Genomic DNA, 23070 nt, shown 5'->3' with positions numbered 1-23070 from the left:
TAACTCCAGAGAAGATAGCATGATATATATGACAGCTAAGAGCAGCTCTATCCCAGGGGTTGGGTTAAAAACAGATCCAGAAAGGGAGAGGGGGCACAGTGCTATGAAAAAGACAAGCTCCTGAGTAGGCTGAGTAGGGAAAGGAAAATAAAGAGAGGGAAAGGAAGAGAGGAAAGTGGAGAGGAGAGACAAATTATGCAAATATGGTTACTGTGCTATGATGACTAGGATTTAGGGATTTAGACCATTGAAATTTTTTTGTGACATGGAACTTAACTTCACTTTAATTCTTTGAAATGTAACAAATTCTTTAAAATGCAACTTAATTCTTTTATTGTAGAGAAGATTTAAGTTAGTTTTCTACTTTTGGAGGTTGTTGGATTTGTGTTTATTTGAATGTGACATTCAGTTGAACTGGATAAGAAGTGGCTTAGCTTTACCCAAGTTATACAAATGAAAAGAGAGAACTAATAAAGATTTGCAAGGACAGAGGTGCAACATTTGGTGGATGTTTTTTTTTTAATATTTATTTTATTTTTTATTTATTAATTTGTTTTTGTTACAGATGTTTCTCATTTTTCCCCCATTAACACCCTCCTTCCCTCCCCCCACCCCATCCCCATCTTTGTTGTCCATGTCCATTGGTCATGCACACATGCATGTAAGTTCTGTGGTTTATTTCTCCCCTCCAAGCCCCCCTCCTTTGAGGTTTGTCAGTCTGTACCCCACCTCTATGTCTCTGGGTTAATTTTGTTCATCAGTATGTTTAGTTCATTATATTCCACAAATAAATGAGATCATGTGATAGTTGTCTTTCTCTGCTTGGCTTGTTTCACTTAGGATAATACTCTCCAGGTCCCTCCATGTTATCTCAAAGGATAAGAGATCTTTCTTTCTTACAGTTGCATAGTATTCCATTGTGTACATGTACCACAGCTTTTTAATCCACTCATCTACTGATGGACACTTAGGTTGTTTCCAGATCTTAACTATTGTAAATAGTGCTGCTATGAAAATAGGGGTACATATAATCTTTCTGATTGGTGTTTCAGGTTCCTTTTTTTTAATTAATTTATTTTTGTTACACATGTTTCTCCTTTTTCCCCCACTGATTCCCCCTTCCCCCTCCCTCCCTGCCCTGTCCCCAGCATTGTTGTCCATGTCCATTGTTCATGCATACATGCATATAAGTTCTGTGGTTTATCTCCCTCCCTACCCCTTCTTCTGGGGAGTGTCCGTTTGTATGCCACTTCGACGTCTCTGGGACTACCCCATTCCTCAGACTGTTATGTTCATTATATTACACAAATAAGTGAGATCATATGACACTTGTCTTTCTCTGTTTGGCTTGTTTCACTTAGGATAATACTTTCCAGGTCCCTCCATGTCGTCTCAAAGTATAAGAGATCTTTCTTTCTTACCGCTGCATAGTACTCCATTCTGTATATGTACCACTGCTTTTTTATCCATTCGTCTACTGATGAACATTTGGGCTATTTCCAGATCTTACCTATTGCAAATAGTGCTGCTATGAACATAGGGGTACATATATTCTTTCTGATTGGTGTTTCAGGGTTCTTAGGGTATATTCCTAGAAGAGGGATCACTGGGTCAAATGGCAGTTCAATTTTTAATTTTTTGAGGTAACACCATAGTGTTTTCCACAGTGGCTGCACCAGTCTGCATTCCCACCAGAAGTGTACTAAAGTCCCCTTTTCTCCACAGCCTCGTCAACACTTGTTGTTTGATGATTTGTTCATGGCGGCCATTCTGACAGGTGTGAAGTGATACCTCATAGTTGTTTTAATTTGCATCTCTCTGATGATTAGTGACGTTGAGCATTTCTTCATATGTCTCTTGGCCATTTGTATGTCCTTTTTGGAGAGGTGTCTATTTAGGTCCTCTGCCCATTTTTTAATTTAATTTGTCTTCCTTTTGTTGAGTTGTATGAGCACTCTACATATTTGGGAAATTAACCCCTTGTCTGATGCATCATTGGCAATTATGGTCTCTCATATAGTGGGATCCCTTCTCTTTTGATGGTTGTTTCTTTTGCTGTGCAGAAACTTTTTAGTTTGATGTAGTCCCTTGTGTCCATTTTTTCCTTTGTTTATCTTGCCTTAGGTGTTGTCTCAGTGAAAATTCTGCTGCATATGATGTCTGAGATTTTGTTGCCTACATTTTCTTCTAGAATTTTTATGGATTCACGAGTTACATTTAAGTCTTTTATTCATTTTGAGTTTATTCTCATGTATGGTGTAAGTTGGTGTTCTAACTTCATTTTTTTTGCAAGTAGCTGTCCAATTTTCCCAACACCATTTATTGAAACAGCTGTCTTGACTCCACTGTATGCTCTTGCCACCTTTGTCAAATATTAATTGAGCATATTGTCTTGGGTCCATTTCTTTTTAATGGTTCTCAAAGTGTAGTCTTGCATTCAATGAAGCTCCTTGCTCTGTTACCAACTTCAAAGAATCCTGAAAAGGGGCTGCAGCTTCTATTTATTCATAGTGTGTGCATGCTTTATGATCTCTTTGAGGTCACGGGCTATCCATACAGATCCAAGCTTCTTAGCAGTCCTTGTAGAGCACAAGATCAATGTATGAACCCTGAGAGAATGAATGGATGGATCCCCAGTGGGGTCACATTATTAGCTAAAATGAGAATGAAGTCAATGGCCAGGATCTCTCTTAGGCCTAATCCAGAGATATTGAGGAAAAGTGCAGTAGGAACATCTTATTAGTGTAAAAGACCCTATTTCTTAAATTGCTTTTAGATCTCTTGAAGCTGAGTTTTACTTTTTAAAATCTTAAAACTCCATATGGACCCAATAGTAAATTTAGTCATTGTTGAATTTAGTTGCCACTTTCACTTTCTCTATCAGTCAGAATTTAATAGCTTAAATATGTAAGAAAGACATTTAGCAAAACATAATTGTTTCTCAAAATGTGGTGATTAAAAATACCATATTGCAAAATCACCTCATTCAATGTTTCTCTCCAATCTGTTTCATATTTCCTTTGTTCTTGTTTCCCTCAACAAGATGCTCAGTAAGTATAAGTATTAATTTGATTAAGTGAGATTTTCTTCTTAGAGTTGATAATTCATGAATTATATTTATAATTCCTATAATTTTTATGGATTACATTTAAAATAATGGAAGCATATTTAAATGCTTAGCTGTCACCTACAAACAGTTTTTGCTCCTTTTCATTTTGACAAAAAACAATTCTCACCCCTTCCTGCATTCTACGCTGCTTTATAAAGAACCTTATTTCTCTTATCATGGTTTCCACTCTCTCAAGTGATAATATCTACAGAAGTCCAAAGAAATAGTGGACAGTCACTATGCACAATTTACACAGGTCATTCATAGGCAACATTTCCTGTCAAGAGTTCCCTGAAAAAGCCAGATCTGGACATGAGTAGATATAAAAGGAGGACTGCTGGTAGTAATTACAGCACAATAGTTGGTTCCACATTCTTTATTTAATTAAAAGCAAGTTAAGAAGATATTCCCACCATTATTTAGTGTTCAGAGATAGGTCAGGTGATGTTTGAGTTACCCAGAGGAAAAATTCATGAAGCTAACAGAATTAGAATTATAGGCAAAGAAAGTAACTAACAATTTGAGGTTATGTTCAGGATTTAAAAATATCGATCTTCCCTTGTAAATATATATTTTAAGAATAGCTATGAAGGAATGTAATCTAGTTCTTATTGTTGGCTGCTTGGTTACTATTAAAATCAGGCCATATATAAAAGTATAGCTTATCATAGTGACCTTAGATTCCACTTTAAATTTATGTTTAAATGTAGCCATAAATCTGGGTCTACAAATAACTTGTAATCTTATGGCATCTTCCAACAAAGTTCTGAGTCAACCAGGGCAAAATCTTCACAACAACTAATATTATAAGCTACAATGAAAAATAAGGGAAATAATCTCAATTTGGTTCTTCTTAGAGAATTTGCTTCAAAAACACTAGTTTAATAATTAAATCACTCATCTGTATTAAATTATATGTCATGGAGTAAACAGAATATTACAGATAGTCTTTGAATTACAATAGGGTATGTCCTGATAAACCCATTATAAACTGAAAATATCATAAGTCAAAAATGCAGTTAATTTACCTGATCTACTGGACATCATACTTTAAACATGCTCAGAATATCCCACAGTTAGGCAAAATCATCTAACACAATGACTACATTGTCGAGTGTCTGTATCTTCTGGTGTTAAGCCCTGGAGAAAGAAAAATAGTAAAAATAGACAAGACCTATATCCTCAAGAAATTTTCCCCTTTTGAAAAAGAAGGAGATTATTTTTCAGCATACAAATAAGTCATCAAAAACATTTCATATGTAGAGGTGCCCACACATTCTTTTGGTTTATAGGTAATAAAAATTCATTTCAAACTAGCGTAATTCTCCAAATACAATCATTGGAAAGATACTGTGTGTCTCAATCTCACAGAACTAAAAGGGCCACATGTACAGTTGGCCCTGGGAGGAAGTAAAAAATCATAATTCCATGTGATTATTCATCTGTACATGGCTGAACATAACTGCTTGCCAAAATGCAAGCTTTATAGGAACAACAACCTCTCTCTTGTTCAATACTCTACACCCAATCTCTAGCTCCGGCACATTGTAGACATCCAAACTAACTAAGGTGTTCCAATCCCAATTCTGAATTTCAGAAGAGAAAACCAGATTCTGATCCAATCAGCTGTCAGTACACACACTACAAATGTTTGTTAGGACACATCGCTTGAGATGAGAGGGAAAAAGAATTCTCCCAGAGGAGAGTTCTACCATAATTCAATATCCATAGAGATGCAATTTCAGTTTTATTATTTCAGAAGTAGTATTATAATCCAGCTAATCCTTTTGCATTCTTTTTCCCTTGTTTATTGAGATGTAACTGACATGCAATAGTGTATAAGTTTAAAGCATACAAAGTGTTGATTTGATATATTTACATACTGCAAAATGATTATCACCATAGTTAGCTAATACCTCCATCACATCACGTCAATAGTTACCATTTCCTTTTTGTGGCAAGACCATTTAGGACCTCACTTAGCAACTTTCAAGTATACAATACAGCATTATTAGCTATGATCACCATGCTGTACATTAGATCACCAGAACTTATTCATCTTATAACTGAGAATTTGTACTCTTTGACCAACATTTCCCCATCTCTCCCACCACTACCACCCCAGCTCCTGGTAACCAACAGTCTATTCTGTTTCTACTCCTTCTGCATTCTTTCTCACTCCCTTTTGAATCCATAGATGTTTCTAATAATTCTGGTTTAAGAATTAAGAATGAAGTCTACAACCAAAAATTAAACTCACATCAAGTGATCATTCCTTAGTTATGTACCAACCAACTAAGCCTACCAGCTGCAGGCTTCAAACATTGTTTAAAAACTAAAGTTTTTATTATTCAAAATGGCCATAATTTCCTCAAATTGAGTAGTTTATCCTGGGTGGGAAAATCAGTGGTCACGGCCTATGGCAGTCAATTCATTGTTATTTCAATGTGTTAACCATCAGATGCCATTCCTTTGAGTAAATAACCTGGCTCTTAAATAGGTAGAGAACTATAAAAACTTTGGCCACAACACTGCTTTCCAATACCAGAGCCATGAGCCACATGCAGGTACTGAGCACATGAAATATGGCTAGTCCATATTGAGGTGAACTATAAGAATAAAATAAAATTTGGGTTTTGAAGACAGTGTGAAATAAAGCACATACATTCTTACAACAATGTTATATTGGTGTATGTTGACAATAATATTTTGGCTTTGCTGAATTGAATAAAATAATTCATTAAAATTCATTTTGTTTCTTTTTACTTTTTTAATGTGGCTCTGGGAAAATGTTAAAGTCTACAGATGGCTGACATTTGTGGCTTGTATTACATTTCTTTGGACATTGTGCTATAGAGATTATTGCTATAGAAAATATCTAGTTGAAACAGTATATATCATATCCATTTCACAAAGTAGCATGAGATCAGGCTCTTTCAAAATACGTTAAATAATATCTCCCACCCCAATGGTACTCCATCATCATACAGGAACTAATGAATATGTTACTTTACATGACAAAAGGTACTTTGCAGATGTGATTAAATTAATAACCTTAAGATGGAGAGATGATACTGGAATATCTGGATGGGTCCTTATAATAAAAAGAGGGAGGCAAGAGAGTCAGAAAAGGAGATGTGTCAATAGAAGCAGTGTCTGAGAGAAACCAGAAATCATCATGCCGCTGGCTTTGAAAATGGAGAAAGGGGCCCTGGCCGGTTTGGCTCAGCGGTTAGAGCGTCGGCCTGCAGTCCTGAGAGACCCGGTTCGGTTCCCGCTAAGGGCGCGTACCTCGGTTGCAGTTTGTCCCCGGCCCTGGTCGGTCGTGCGGGTGGCAGCCACTCGATGTGTCCCTTTCACATCGATGTTTCTCTCTCTCTCTCTCTCTCTCTCTCTCTCTCTCTCTCTGTTCCTTTCTCTCCGCCCCCACTCTACCTGAACAAAAAATGGAAAAATGTCCTCGGGTGAGGATAAAAAAAAAAGAAAATTTAGAAAGGGGCTACAAGCCAAGGAATGCAGGCAGTTTCTAGAAGCTGGAATAGGCAATTGAAAAAATTCTCCTCTAGAGTTTCAAGAAGAAATATAGCTCTGCCAACACCTTATTTTTATCCCATTGATACCCACTTCCGACATCGGAACTCCAGAACTATAAGATAATAAATCTGTGCTGTCTTAAGCCACTAAGTCTGTGGTAATTTGTTACAGTGGCCACAGGAAACTAATACAGCATTATGCACACACAGATAGATTATGTTGCACATCAGGTTTCCTTCAAAATAGAAGGATCTACCAAAATATATTAATCTATTTTAGTAAGTAGAAATCTATATGACTATAGCTTATATATTCTGGGAGATGTACACCGTCTCCACATTTATAATACAAGGGATTCTCTAAAAGTACTTTACCCAATGAATCATTGTACATTGTACTTGGACCATGCATGATTAACTGATTTGCACAACATACATGGGGCCACAAGTAGAAATCACTAAAGAGAAAAAAAGATGAATCTAAGATATAAAAACTTGATTGTCCTATATAACAAATTTATTGAGAGCTTATTTGAAGGTTCTAGCAGGGGAGCATAGCTACTCATATACCCTTGACCAAAGAATTGTCCTCTCCTCTACTGGGGAAGGTTTTCAGGGAGGGACACACATGGAGCAGTGAGGGAGGGAGAGGACATCCGCCTAGGCAGCCAGTTTAGCCGAATCAACCCTAGCGATCAATGGGATGACAGATGTTGCAGCCAGATCATCCTTTCTTTATATGCAATACCATGGCTTATGGATAAATGGATGCTTATTACCCAGCCCATGCTATTGAGATTCTGACATAAAAGCAAATTGCTTTGAGTGAACTACTACATATCCAAAGAAGAGGACATTTTACCTAAATAGAAGTACAAGCATAGTCACTGTAAGTTCTACAGTTCTATAATATTTAAACTCATGTGATCATAGGCAGATAAAGATTTTTAAAATGCAGGCCAACCCAATTCACAATCCTCCATATCTGAGTGAGTACACAGCTAGAGAGTTACTCCTTTGTATATCACTTTTCAAGGAAGGTGGGCTTTAGTTAAAAAAAAAATTAAATAAGAGAGATTAATAATACCCTAATCTCCTTGATAACTGAAGCTAATTTATGAGAACTATAAACTTTAATCTATTTCCAACTTTAAAAGCAGAGAATGTAAGTCAACCAGAAAAGTATTTATGGCTAGCTACCAAAATTAAAATTGATTCTCTTTTGGGCAGAAGAAGCATGAGCTCTTGCTTGGGGGGAAGGTATAAGATCTAGTTCCTGTTCAGGAACCAAGATACTATACAGCTGTAAGCAAGTCCCTTTGGCTCTTAAATATTGATTTTTCTCCTCTACAATATTAAAGTATTAGACCTGTTGGGTGTCTCTAAGCTTCTTTACAGCTCAAAAACAATTTATGTTTAAACATTAATGCAGGTTTGTTTTATTAATTTCATTTTGTTAACATATAAAAGAATAACTTATAAAGACATTTCAATCTTAGGTTGTGTCCATGACAATGCATGTCTGGTGACTGAATGAAAAGGGGCAGCATAATCTGACCTATAGTTTATTCAGTATTTAAGAATTTGATGTCTTCATTTGGCTTATAGTGCAAATGTTGACATGGATTACTGCCCTCTAATAAAAATAATTTTTATTATGTTTGGCCAGAAATCTGTGTGCGATGAAGAGTAGGGTCCAAACTACAGATCATCATATCAGCTTTGGCAGCTTTGCCTCTTCCCTTTCTCCTAGCAGTCCCCTCCCCCTTTCTATCCCTGTCCAACATCATTAATCAAAACCAAGGCTTAACTATAAATAGGTGCTGGAATTGACTTAACTAACTTTAACATGGAGGGAAAGGGCTGGGGTAGGATCCAACTTGGCTACATTTTGCTTCATTCCTGAAGATTTTCCAGCAAGGTCTAAACCTCCTGCCGCCCTCTTCTCCTTCACAGTCTGCACTATCCTTGTACATTATAACTACAGGCAGAACTTTACTTCTTACTTTGTAGGACAATCTCATTGTCTTAATTTGTGACAGGAAATGCCTGTGATAAATCCCAAAGTAATAAGTACATAAAGTCATAGAGAGATGTCCATATAAATCATTCAAAATGCCCAGAGGAGTGTGGCCAGTGAGGCTCAGGGGTTGAGCATGGACCCATGCACCAAGAGGTCACTGGTTTGATTCCAGATCAGGGTATATGCCTAGATTGTGGACCTGATCCCCAGTGGGGGGCATGCAGGAGGCGGCCAATCAGTGTTCTCTCTCATCAGTGTTTCTGTCTCTCTCTCCCTCTCCCTTCCTCTCTCTCTAAAAATCAATGAAGAAAGATAAAAATTTGTTTAAATGCCTAGAGGTTTTAGTTAGTCTGATCAATATTTGAAATACAGAATTTGGATAAAATAAAGCAAGTTTATGGAAGCTTTGGTTATAAATTTTAAAAATATGAATCAAAATCACAATCAAGTAAGGGTAGAAAGGTAATAAGAAAGCATCCAAAGGAGTTGAACTATCATGAAAAATTTGAAACGCTGAAAAAAACTTATTTTTTGCAAAACTTTTTTTCTATGATTTATGAGTAAGAAAGAAATTTTAAAGTTCATGCTATATAGTGTCCTCACTACTTCAAATATGTAGTTGTGATAAGTGAAATATAAAAAGGGAACATAAAAAGACAACAGCTAAGCACAAACTAAGACATACACCCTCAAGAACCAGTAGTGGTCAGTGTGACGTTACAGCATGCTGGGTGCTGGGCCCTTAAACAGGCAGTGGGAGGTGGAAATGTCTTCTGGTGAGGGATTAAAAGTCCTCTACTTAATATGAGGAGCTTAATCCAGACCCTGGGCTTAAAAGATAGACTGGATTTGGACCCCTCTTCTTGTTAAAGGAAGTTAAAGTCAAATATTGCCAATTAATTCCAGTATTTACCATTGGTTAGTCAGAGAGAGGATATGACTTTGTTCCATAGGGAACACTGGGCAATATCTAGAGTCATTTTTGGTCATAAGTGAAGGGAAATAAGTTCTACTAATATCTAGCAAGTAGAGGCCAAGCATGCTGTTAAGTACCCTATGAAGCACAAGACAGTACCTCACTACAAAGCATCACCTGATCCAAAATGCCAACAGTTTCCCTATTGAGAAATCCTGGGTTATATGAAGCTTTAGACCTATGGATGGATGCAAGATCTGTCTAGACCAAGATCTGTATCAAGCTGTTACTGGTTTAGAATGTGCTTCTGCAATATTTCTAATATCACTATAGTACAGGAGCTCCAAACCATCATAAAAGATGTGAGTCTGCCCTGGAGGTTCAGGTGGAAGTCTATTGGAAAATGCCAGACACAAAGCGATGCCAATAAAACAGAGAGAAAGAGAGAGAGAGAGAGAGAGAGAGAGAGAGAGAGAGAGAGAAGGGAGAGAAGACACTGAAAAAAAGGAAATATGATCCAGGCTCACAAATAGTGAGTTACCTAATGGGTAAAGGAATGATGTCAGAAATAAAAACTTTAATAAATGGAGCAATGCTCAGAGTTAAGGTTAATTATTCAATGTTACCTACAAAATTATACATTTGTTTAGTATATATAACTTTGAAATGTTAAGAGCAGTTCATTGGTAGTATATAGTTTAGTGGAGCTAGTTGGGTTCCTTTGTATTTTTCGAATGGACATATAATTCATATAATGTAAAAATTTTAATTAATATGTGAAAATTAAAAAAAGAAATATTTTTATAAACAATAAATAAAACTGAAAACAAAAATCAATTTACTCATAATATAAAGAGCTACGTGTTAACTCTCAAAATGCTGGCAGTCCAGAGCTAGGACAGAGGAACAGAGGGACTAGTGAAGGGTTTTGTGAAAATCTATTTTAAGAAACTACTTCCAAAATAAATATATACAGATTTTCATTGTTATCCACAGAAGTGCTTGACCTGTGGCAAATCTTCACATCCCTCTTAAAATGATGATATGATTATTTTAAAAAAGAAATGTTCTTCTGATTCTAATTTAAATGAAAGAAAGTTCAGAGAATGTTATGCATTGGACATTTTGTTATGAAAAGTGAACTCAGAGAGATGTCTTATATTTGACTCCCAACATTTGGATTTCAAAAAATGTTCAATGTCTGTGGTTAAGAATATGTTTGTTCTGCAGATGTGTTGGTCATCTCTGCACTTTATTAGATGTGACAACCAAAATTGCTCTTGCTGTTGTGACCACATAGTTCCTAGCAAAGTAACATCTTGAAAGAAAAAAAAAAGAGAGAGAGAAAGAGAATGAAAGTACAAAATCAAGAGAGAGCTAGAAAAACAGAAACAAAAAAATTTCATTCAAAATTAGCCTGTGAACCCAAATTACAAAACATGTGAAATAATATAACACAGAAAAAGAGAGCCAATAATAGTAATATTCAGAATATGAGTTCACTCTGATAAAATTAATTATATAAAATAGCTTGACAAAATCTTCTTAAAAGATATGTTTAAAATGTTCAGGAAAATAAAAGATAAAATCACACCTACAAAAATAGAAGAAATTATGACACAAAATAAGGCAAAAATAAGAAAAGAACAGGTGAATATAAAAAGAAATAAATTAAAATTTGAAAAATATAGTTTTTAAAATTAAAAATTCAAAAAATTGGATAATCTTTAGACCTGAAATAGCTGAGAAGTGAATTAATAAACTAGATTTTGGTACAAAGAAACTTGCCCAGAAGCCCACAGAAAGAGAAAAAAAAATTTTAATTGTGAAAGAGCATTTAAAAATCAGAAAAGATGGTTTAAGAGCTCCAACTTTAAAGGTTTATTAGACATTTAGAACCTCTTTTTTTTAAAATTTTTTATTTATTTTTTTTGTTACAGATTTTTTACCTTTTTTACCCCATTGGCACCCCCCTCCCCACCCTACCCCCGCCCCATCCCCGGCTTTGTTGTCCATGTCCATTGGTCATGCATAAATGTATATAAGTTCTGTGGCTTATCTCTTCCCACCCCCCCAACCCCCTCTTCTGAGGGATGTCAGTCTGTGCCCTACTTCCATGTTTCTGGGTCTACCGTATTCCTCAGACTGTTATGTTCATTATATTCCATATATAAGTGAGATCATGTGGTATTTGTCTTTTTCTGCTTGGCTTATTTCACTTAGGATAATACTTTCCAGGTCCCTCCATGTCGTCTCAAAGGATAAGAGACCTTTCTTTCTTACCGTTGCATAGTACTACATTGTGTATATGTACCACAGCTTTTTTATCCATTAGAACCTCTTATTGGATATTGTTAAGTGTATGGAGCAACTGGAAAGTGGTATTTGAATATGAATATACAAGAGTTTTCCAGAATCAAAGAAAATAAGAGTACTCAGTTGAAAGTGTTCTATTAATATTCAGTATCATAAATACAAATAAATCCCATACCTAGACACATTTTAGTAAAATTGAAAAATATCAATATTAAAAGCCAGCAGAGACAAATGGTAGCTTAATCTAAAAAGAAGTACTTATAAGACTTAGAGTAAATCTGATCAGTAACAGAAGCTGATAGAAGAACCTAAAGCAATACCTTTAATGATGAAAAGCAAGGACCTACAACCAAGACTATTTTAGCCAGCAAAGCCATCATTTAGAATCAAAAGAGAAATAAAGAGCTTGCCGGACAAGAAAAAGTTAAAGGAGTTCATTATCACCAAACCAGTGTTACAAAAAATATTAAGGGACTTCTTTAAGAAGAAAGAAAAAAATAGAGGAACATAATTATAAAGAATAAAATGGCAATAAATATGTTCCTATCAATAATCACTTCCAAGTAAATGGTTAAATGGTCCAATCAAAAGACATAGGATAGCTGAATGGTAAGAAGACAAGACCCACCTCAGAACAAAAGATACACACAGACTGAAATAAAGGGATGGAAAAAGATATTTCACACAAATGGAAATGGATAAAAAGTGGGGTAGCAATAATTACATTAGACAAAACAGACTTTAAAACAAAGGTTACATCCGGCAGTGTGGCTAAGTGGTTGAGCATTGACCCATGCACCCAGAGGTCGCCGGTTCGATTCCCAGTCAGGACACATGCCCAGGTTGTGGGCCCGATCCCCGGTGGGGGGCATGCAGGAGGTGGCCAATCGATGTTCTCTCTCATTGATGTTTCTATCTCTCTCTCCCTCTCACTTCCTCTCTCTCTAAAATCAATAAAGGAAAAAATATTTTTAAGAAAAGGCTACAATAAGAGACAAAGAATGACATTACATAATGATAAAGGGAGCAATCCAACAAGAGGATATGACCCTTATAAATATTTATGCACCCAACATGGGAACACCTAAATACATTAAGCAAATCTTGATGGACATAAAGGAAGAGATTGACAGTAATACAGTCATAGTATGGAATTTTAACACCTCATTGACATCAATAGATAGATCTTCCAGACAGAAAATCAGTAAGACAGCATAGTAAATATAGTCAATAATGCATTAACTATGTATGGTGCTAGGTGTGTACTTTAAATATCAAGGAGATCACTTTGTAAAGTATTGATTATCTAACCACTATGCTGTATACCTGAAACTAATACATAATAATATTTAATATAAACTGTAACTGAAAAATAAAATTTGAAAGAATGACAACAGGCCCAGATGGTTTCAGAGTTAGCTCATACTACTTCAGAAAATGGAAAAGATTACCCAGTTCTCTGAATGAAGCTAAGATTGTCTTTGTACCAATTTGATAAAGACTGTATGAAAAATTAAAATTGGAGACCTATCTAACAATGAATATTTTTTTAATTTTTTCTTTATTGATTTTAGAGAGAGTGGAAGGGAGAGGGAGAGAGAGATAGAAACATCGATGAGAGAGAACATTGATTGTCTGCCTCCCGCATGCCCCCCACTGGGGATCTGGCCCACAACCTGGGCATGTGTCCTGACTAGGAATTGAACTGGCGATCTCTTGGTGCATGGGTCGATGCTCAACCACTGAACAACACCAGCCGGACCTGACAATGAATATTGATGCCAAAACTTGAAAGAAAATATGGCAGAATTTTTTAATCTATCATGGTTCAAGGTTTTAAAAATCTAAAAGTGTAATATACCACAGTATATTAAAAAAAAAAAAATACCTGCATTTCATTGTATTTAGGAAAAAATTCTTTTAAAAATTCATCACTCATTTGTTTTTTAAAAAAATTCTTAGGAAATAATAATGAAAGAGACCAGTCTTGATGATTTTTTTTTTTTTAAACCTAAGACAATCCCTACCGGAGTGGCTCAGTTGGTTGAGCGTCATCCCATGATCTAAAAGGTCACTGGTTCGAGTCCTGATCAAGGCACATGCTTGGGTTGTGGGCTTGATCCCTAATAGGCAGTGTGCAGGAGGCAACAGATAGACGTCTGTCTCTCTCTCTCTCTCAAATCAATAAAAACATATTTTTTTAAAAATCTAAGACAAAAGAAAAGATCACCACTTCCCTTAAACCTTTTCTGAAGGCCATAATCTCTATAAACAAAACAAAACAAAATAATAGTTAAGAGGTATAAAAATTTGGAAGAAAGAGATAAAACAGCCCATATTGGTGAAGATATGATGATCTTCCATAGAAAATCTGAAGAATTTATAAACTATTAGAACAAACAAGAGAATTCAACAAGGTAGCCAAATCAAGATCAACACACAATAATCGATGGCCTTACCATACATCAGTAATAACCAAATTATGAAGAAAATTTATCCTACAAAATATCAAGATAACTATAAGTTTCCTAGGAATACATGTAATAAAATTAGTACATAGCATATTGAGAAAATTTTAAAATATTGCTAAGAATATAAAACATTACTTTAGTAAATGGTGAGGTATACTATTTCATGATTGGAAGACTCAATATCATACATAGGTAAATTTTCCTAAGTTAATATATAAATTCAAAGCAATTCCAAACAAAATTCCAACATGATTGCTCAAGAATTTAATAAGCTTATCATAAAACTTATAGGAATGAAAGGTCCAAGAATAGCCAAGAAAATTTTGAAGAATACCCAGCTCATCAGTAGGAAAAATGGATAACGAATTGATACTGTACTTGTAGAATAGACTATTATATAACACTTATGAATAATCAGAACTAGGATGAGCAAAGAAAACACATTGCAGAATGTTACCTATAAATTAATACTGCTTACAGAGATTTTTAAAAAACATGCAAATGCTCAGTTTAGTCAGAAATACATAAGTATACAGGTCACAATAAATTGTCTTTATTATCATGTTTCTCCCAGTTGTAATGAACAATAATAATAAAGTGGTAGCAACAATGTAAGCCAAAGTGACTAGAAACACAAACCTGCCTCCAACTGTTGGCTCTGCCCTTACTGGTTTTGTGACTTTGAGCATATTATCTAATCTCTGGGCCTCATTTTCCTCATCTTTAAAGGGAGGATTAACAGAATTTACATAAGATGTAATTACTGATCTAGTTCACTCAGTACCTGGTCTGGTAAGTAATAATCTCTCATAAAATGATGATTATTATTGTTACTGTAGAAATCATTTCCCCTGTGCAGGTCAAAGACTGTGGCATTAACAAGCTCCAAGCCTTTGGGTAGCATGCACTATTCAGAACAAAGCTACTGCTTCCACAAATTTCAAATTCTAAAGGTTACTTCTCCAGTCAACTTGCTGTCTTTTGTCTCTATTTTTTGACCCATAGGTAAAATTTCATTAGCAATGTAGTATAAAAGTATAGTGACTGTCACTGTAAATTTGAGAGGAAAAAAATTAAGATGAGCCAAAGTGTTAATAAATCACTTTGTTATCCAATTGTTCATTAAGCCACAACTGTGAAAAGGATTGGCTTGTGTAATGTTTGAGATTACAGAGGAAAACAAAATGTACTAGGTGAGTCCAATTGTCACCTAAAATGTTTGACATAGGGAAAAATATTTATGATTTTGCTGTCAAGGAAAAGATTCTGAAAAGGAATCCAAAATTATTTCAAAGAAAATTATTTGAAAGTTACGGAGAAAATTATATTACTATAACATTGGAAAAGCAACTTTTCCCCAATATCATCTTTTAAGTCAGGAAAGATATAAGTGAATCCATAAAAAGGGAATTGAATTATTATCTACTGTTGAAGATTTAAAGGATATCTTAGTGAAAGCCTTTCTAGTCTTTTTACAAAAGCTTCCTTTTAAAATACTATGTTTGGGGTATATTTTGCATCTGTGCAAACAGCAGCAAGACTATGTTCCCTTTTCTGGTACTCTACAGCAAGTTGATTATCAGAGTATAAAGAAATTCTAACCATACACAATTTTAGGTACCACTATGAACTGGAATAATGATAACCACTTCCTCCTGAGCACCCCAGAAAATGCCACCCAAAATCTATACATCAAAGCAAGTGGTCAATGATAGATTAACTCATTTCCCTAATATGGAGACTTCTGCACAAAATAGATATAAAGATAGTTGGCAAAACCAGAATTGTTTTCTTGTTGTTTTAATATTTCAGATGCCTGTAAATATTTCGTGTCTTGCTATCAGCAGAAATTATGTGTTCTAATCATTCCATAATTCTCCCACCAATTTTGGTCATTTATCTACAATGAGTGTTTAATTGGTTTTTGTCATGTGATCATCTCATATACTTCAGATGTTACAGTATGTGGGGGGGGGGGGTGCATGCATGTGCACACATAAATAGGAGACTGTGTCTTGCAGGTCTTACATCTTTATTTATCAGTACAAAATTATTTAATTCATCCCAAGAGAGAGCTAGGAAAGGAGGGGACTTGCCTACTTTCCTCCATCTCCACCTCCGTCTTCTGCCAGTACCTTTAGTGATTTCAGCATCAGTGCAGCCCATAACCTCACAGTTCACTTTCCTTAGGTCCAGAGAACTTCTATATTTATTACAGTGTTGCCATTCATGAGGATGGTCAAGTCACCTGTTCTCTGATTACAAAGATCTATCCTTCCATTTAACATATGGCCTTAATTTTTCTAAACCTCCTCTTTATTGTCCTTTTTAACTCATTCATTCATTCATTAAACAAATATGTAGTATTTATGCCAAGCATTGCACTTGGAGGTGGGGGTATAATAATAAACAAGACCAACATGGTCCCTGGTATAATTAAGCAACTATGAATATGGATATATATATATATATATATATATATATATATATATATATATCCTCATTAGGACATTAAATTCTGAAAAAGAAATTTGCTATAAATCACTCCTAACTCCCTAAGGCAGCATTCCATTATTAAAGCACATATTCCCACAAATTGGAAAGCAGAGTCACTCCTTCTCTGCTCAGGAAGAAGCTGCTCTCCAAGGCACCAAGTGGCCGCGGGATGGCTGGGCTGAGGTTCCACTTCACACACCCTTAAGAGTTCTCTGCCAAATCTGACCTCATGTCTTAACCACAAACACACAGCTAATAATAGCTTCTCTTCTTAACTTATAAAATACAATTCTTAAAGGCAATTTTTGAGAAACAGCCAGACGTCTGAAAGGAAAATTTACAGAGCTTAACCAGTAACTACTACCAAAACATAACTCCCAGCAGCCACACAGCACTTCCAAGTTTTACCAGCAAAGTCCTTTGAAAGGAATCCAAGGCTCCCCCAACCAGTGTGTGTGTCTGTTCACCCTAGAGGTCAAGTCTATTAATTACCCCTGCCAGCTTCTGTTCTCTCAAAACAATAGATGAAAATATTTTGGGATAGGATCAAGAAAAATGTGTAACCAAATATTTTATATCTTTATGTATATTTATATATCATTGTTAGAAGTTGGCATGTGTTTAGTGCCTCTGAGGAAAATATTTATGTAGTGTTGCATTTAGTTTTTAAAAAGCTGACTTCTCTTGTATTTTTCATCCTTCATTTCAGAAATCAAATTATAACATCTTCATTCCACTATACAGACCATTTGTAAAAGCAAAACATCTATCCAAGATGTCCAATTTAAGTGACTTCCCAAAGGGCAGATTGTGAACTGTAAAGACATCAAACTACACATGTGATGGAGATGTCTGAGCCCTAGAGATATGTGGGCAAAAAAAAACTAATCATTTGTGTAGCTCTGGCAGGTAAAAGAGACCTGAAAGCAGGGATCGTGCCTATTCTGTTCACAATTGTATGCCTAATGCCTAGTGTAGTTAGCTGGCATGAACCAGGTGCTCAATCAACATGTAATGTTTGAATTAATGGTGAGTGAGAGGGAGAGAGGATGTTGGATGGATGGATGGATGGATGGATGGATGGATGGATGGATGGAAGGAAGGAAAAGTGATGAATGCATAGACATGGTTCTGTATTTATTTGTATTGGTAGAGGAAAAGTTAGGGGTAGAAAATAATCAATGAGTTAGGGAAAGATTTGTCCTGTGTTAATGACACGATTCCTCTGACTAGCAATAAGACAAAATACTCTGAGAAAAGCTTAGAAGTTAGATGAATTGGGGTGTAGATCCTGGAGTGACCTTTGATTACCTGTGAAATGTTAGGCAAATAATATCATCTTTCTGGGCCTATTTCCTCATCACTAAAATTAAAAAGCAACATTTACTTGAAGGGTTATTGAGAGGATGAAATGAAATAACAATGAAAGAACTCATTGGACCACCTGGAAAGAGATAAAATAGAGTTTATTATCACCTCTATGCTAAAGGACATGTCACTCACATACAGGGAACAGAGCTAGCTTCAGAAAATTTGGGCTCCTGGAAATCTGTGATCACTTCAAATATACATAGATAAAAGATCTTGCTCTATGTCTGTGCTGTGCATTATGTCTTTAAATAAAATGTTCCTCCAGATGAACTGTGATCATCTCTCCCCTAAAAAGATAAAATGAAGTTTATTTTTACCATTGCGTCATTCCCCATGTTGTGTATGTTCTAGTATTATTTTAAAACATCGCAGAGTGTGGGCAAAGGGAGTCACAGAAGTTTAGAGCAGGGGTCAGCAAACATTTCCTGTAAAGAATCAAATAGCAACTATTTTAGGGCCACACAGTCTGTGACAACTATTCAACTCTGGTGTTGTAGCATGAAAGCAGCCGGAGACAATAGATAAATAAATGGATGAGTGCATGTTCCAATGAAATTTATTTATAGCCACTAAAATTTCAATTTTATGTAAGTTTCACATGTCACAAAAATATTCCTCTTTTTTTTCCCCATCCTGAGACATTTTCTAATTTTTGGCACATGATGCAGGGTGCAGATGATGTTTTGTTGAGCTGTGCACTTGAAACCTATATGGTTTTGTGAGCCAATGTCACCCCAATAAATTCAATTAAAAAAGAAAAAAATATTATTTTTTATTTATTTATTTATTTATTTTTGTTACAGATGTTTCTCCTTTTTCCCCCACTGATTCCCCCTTCCCCTACCTCCCTGCCCTGTCCCCAGCTTTGTTGTCCATGTCCATTGTTCATGCATACATGTATACAAGTTCTGTGGTTTATTTCTCCCACACCACCCCCTCTTCTGGGGATTGTCAGTCTGTACCCCACTTCCACGTCTCTGGGACTATCCCATTCCTCAGACCGTTATGTTCATTATATTCCACAAATAAGTGAGATCATATGATACTTGTCTTTCTCTGCTTGGCTTGTTTTGCTTAGGATAATACATTCCAGGTCCCTCCATGTCGTCTCAAAGGATAAGAGATCTTTCTTTCTTACAGCTGTGTAGTACTCTATCGTGCATATGTACCACAGCTTTTTTATCCATTAACGACCGTTTAAAAATATAAAACAATTCTTAGTTAGCAGGCTGTATAAAACGTGCATGAAAGGTTGAATTTGCCACATAGGCCATAGTTTATTGACTCTTGGTGTAGAGTAAGCCACTATTTTAATATTGACTGCAGTCCTTTAATGAATCAGGAGTATTTGTTTTAAATATGATGTTGATGTTCTCCTGATGATTCAATGATAAAGCTTAAAAAGTTTAATATTTAGCCCCTTTTCCTAGGTGGTTAGTGCTGAGAGTATAAGTGTGGGTTCCAGGTTTGGAACACATATTTATTATTATTTTTAATTGAAACTTTTATTGAGGCAGTTATAGATTCACATGTAATTGTAAGAAATAATACAGAGAGATGAGTATATCCTTTTATCCAGTTTTTCCCAACAGCCTGCAAAACTATAATATAACATCACAACCAGGATATTGACATTGATACAATTCACTGATCTTATTTAGATATACCTGATTTTACTTGTACTTATTTCTGTGTGTGTGTTTAGTTTTGTAAAAATTAAATTATATGTATAGGTTCATGTATTCACCAGCAGAGTCAAGGTGTATGGTTAAACAAACGTTGACACACACATACCATGGACTAATATTTAGCAATAAAAAGAAACAGATTAGCCTGGCCAGTGTGGCTCAGTGGTTGAGCATCAACCCATGCACCAAGAGATTGTTGGTTCAATTCCCAGTCAGGGCACATGCCCAGGTTGTGAGCCTGATCCCCAGTGGGGGCATGCAGGAGGCGGCTAATTGATGTTCTCTCTCATCTCATCAGTATTTCTTTCTCTCTCTAACATCAATAAAGGAAAGAACAATTTTTTAAGCAACAGATTATTGATACATGCATTAATTTGTATGATTCTCCAGAGGATTATGCTGGAGAGTCTTTTTCCTGAAAATGAAAAATAAACATTTTTAAAGCAATCCCAGAAGGTTACATAGTATATGATTCCATTTATGTAACATTAATGATAACCTTTTAGAAATCAAAATCGATTAATGGTCCCAGGGTTAAGGAAGGGGGTGAAAGGTACAGAAGGAAGTGCATGTGGTTTTGTAAGGGCCATAGTGGGATACTTCTGATGATGGAAGTGTCTTGATGGAAGTATCTTGACACAATTAGTATTTTTTAAACATTTTTTAAATCTTTTTTTTAAGAAAACAAAAATTTTACCCCTCCCCCCAAATTCGCATCTCCTCCGCCAGAGACCCTTTTTTCTTCCGTTTTAATAAAAACACCAGCGAAGCAGCCAAAGCCAAGACCGATCCGCCCGTGGCCCCACAGCAGCAGTAAGAAGGAACCAAGGGACTGAGGTCTTGCACAGAGTGGACGGGACACTGCCACTCTCACTCCCCAGCCGGAAGTCAGAGGTCAGAGTTCTGTGACCTGAGACCGTTGGGAAGTTGTCGATTCTAGAACATTTTTGTCCCTCTACGCTTCCCCCCTCCCCCCTGCTGCTCTCTGGCCCTCAGGCCCTGCTCTTGCTCTGCTCTCCTCTAACAGAAAGATCGAGGACTATGGCGCTGTGCCAGCCTGACGAGATGGACCCCAGTGCCACCAGCTTCCCCACGGCCTCGCTGTATGTGGGAGACCTACACCCTGACGTCACCGAAGCAGTGCTCTATGAGAAGTTCAGCCCTATCGGGCCCATCCTCTCCATCCGGATCTGTAGGGACGCCATCAGCTACCGCTCGCTGGGCTATGGGTATGTGAACTTCCACCGGCCCGCGGATGCCACACGCGCTTTGAACACCATGAATTTCGATGTCATAAATGGCAAGCCAATACGCATCATGTGGTCTCAGCGTGATCCATCACTTCGCAGAAGTGGCGTAGGCAACATATTCATTAACCATTTAGACAAATCCGTTGATAATAAAGCTCTCTATGATATGTTTTCTTCTTTTGGTAACATCCTTTCATGTAAGGTGGCTTGTGATGAAAATGGTTCCAAGGGTCATGGATTTGTACATTTTGAGACACGGGAAGCAGCTGAAAACGCTATTGAAAGCATGAATGGCATGCTTCTACATGATCGCAAAATATTTGTTGGGCAATTTAAGCCTCCTAACGAACGAGAAGCAGAGCGCAGAGCTAGGGTAGAAGAGTTCACCAATGTTTACATCAAGAATTTTGGGGAAGACATGAGTGATGAGTGTCTTATGGATCTCTTTGGCAAGTTTGGACCTATCTTAAGTGTGAAAGTAATGACTGACGACAGTGGAAAATCCAAAGGTTTTGGATTTGTAAGGTTCGAATGCCATGCAGATGCACAGAAAGCTGTAGAGGAGCTGGATGGAAAGGAGCTGGATGGAAAACAGATTTATGTTTCTCGGGCTCAGAAAAAAAAGGAAAGGGAGATAGAACTTAAGCAGAAATTAGAAGAAATTAAGCAAAACAAGATCACCAAATACCACGGTGTTAACCTTTATGTGAAAAATCTTGCTGATGGTATTGATGACGAACGTCTCTATAAAGAGTTTTCTCCATTTGGTACAATCACTAGTGCAAAGGTTATGATGGAGGGTGGCCGCAAAAGGGGGTTTGGTTTTGTATGTTTCTCCTCCCCAGAAGAAGCCATGAAAGCAGTAGCAGAAATGAATGGTAAAATTGTGTCCAACAAGCCATTGTATGTATCTTTTGCTCAGTACAAAGAAGAGCGCCAGGCTCACCTCACTAGCCACTATATGCAGAGAATGGCAACTGCAGCAGCTGTGCCCAACCCACTAATGAGCCCCTACCAAGGAGCATCTCCCAGTTACTTCATGTCAGCTATTCCACAGGCTCAGGACTGTGCTGCATTCTGTCCTTCTAGCCAAGTTGCTCAACCTCAGTTATTCCAAAATATGCCCAGTGCTGTTGACCCAGCCACTGCTAGACCGACAATGGGTCCACACCCTGCAGCTGCTGGTGCTGCTTCAACTACTCCTCCTGCCCGCACTGTTCTACAGTTTGAATATAATGAAGGAGTTTGTAATCCTCAACAACTTAATGCACAACCACAAGCTACCATGAGACAGCCTGCTGTTCGCGTACAAGGTGAGAAGTCTTTGATTGCTTCCACGTTGGCATCTGCCTCTCCTGAAGAGCAAAAGATAATGTTGGGTGAATGGCTGTTTCCTCTTATTCAAGCCATGAACCCTACTCTTGCTAGTAAAATCACTGGCATGTTGTTGGAGATGGATAATTCAGAACTTCTTCATATGCTTGAGTCTCCAGAGTCTCTTCGCTCTAAGGTTGATGAAGCTGTAGCTGTACTACAAGCCTGCCAGGCTCAACAAGAAGCTCAACAAGAAGCTCAACAAGAAGCTCAACAAGAAGCTCAACAAGAGGCTCAACAAGAGGCTCAACAAGAGGCTCAACAAGAAGCTCAACAAGAGGCTCAACAAGAGGATCAACAAGAGGATCAACAAGAGGATCAACAAGAGGATCAACAAGCTGCCAGAAAGCCATTAACAGTGCCACCGGGGTTCCAACTTTAAAACTGATCAGGGACAAGAAGAAACTCGTGCTTCACCAAAGACACATATCTAAACATTGAAAAACATAAATATTATAGTGAAAAATGCGAAATATAAAATAAATTTTGAAAAAGACTTTGAACTTTATGAACTGATAAAATG

The 23070-nt window shown here is 36.7% G+C and overlaps 2 protein-coding genes across 2 annotated transcripts in view; one reads left to right on the top strand and one right to left on the bottom strand.

Annotated features, from left to right (window-relative positions):
- The window catches only part of ARHGAP6 (Rho GTPase activating protein 6), a 458118-nt gene that overhangs the window by 406722 nt on the left and 28326 nt on the right, over positions 1 to 23070 (bottom strand). The window lies entirely within an intron of this gene.
- Positions 20989 to 22988, top strand: LOC118636026 (polyadenylate-binding protein 1-like). The gene is made up of 2 exons (XM_036271086.1): positions 20989 to 22743; positions 22893 to 22988. Exons 1-2 carry the CDS (start codon positions 20989 to 20991, stop codon positions 22986 to 22988), a joined length of 1851 nt encoding a protein of 616 aa, XP_036126979.1.

The sequence above is a fragment of the Molossus molossus genome, unplaced genomic scaffold (assembly GCF_014108415.1).
Source record: "Molossus molossus isolate mMolMol1 unplaced genomic scaffold, mMolMol1.p scaffold_m16_p_2, whole genome shotgun sequence".
Taxonomy (NCBI): domain Eukaryota; kingdom Metazoa; phylum Chordata; class Mammalia; order Chiroptera; family Molossidae; genus Molossus; species Molossus molossus.
This window is presented reverse-complemented; position numbering and strand designations above follow the sequence as displayed.

Bases quoted from the DNA above. Each gene is read 5' to 3' on its own strand.
- LOC118636026 (XM_036271086.1), top strand. From the start codon at position 20,989: ATGGACCCCAGTGCCACCAGCTTCCCCACGGCCTCGCTGTATGTGGGA. The intron at 22,744-22,892 runs GCTCAACAAGAA...ACAAGCTGCCAG, and splicing joins AACAAGAAGCTCAACAAGAA to AAAGCCATTAACAGTGCCAC.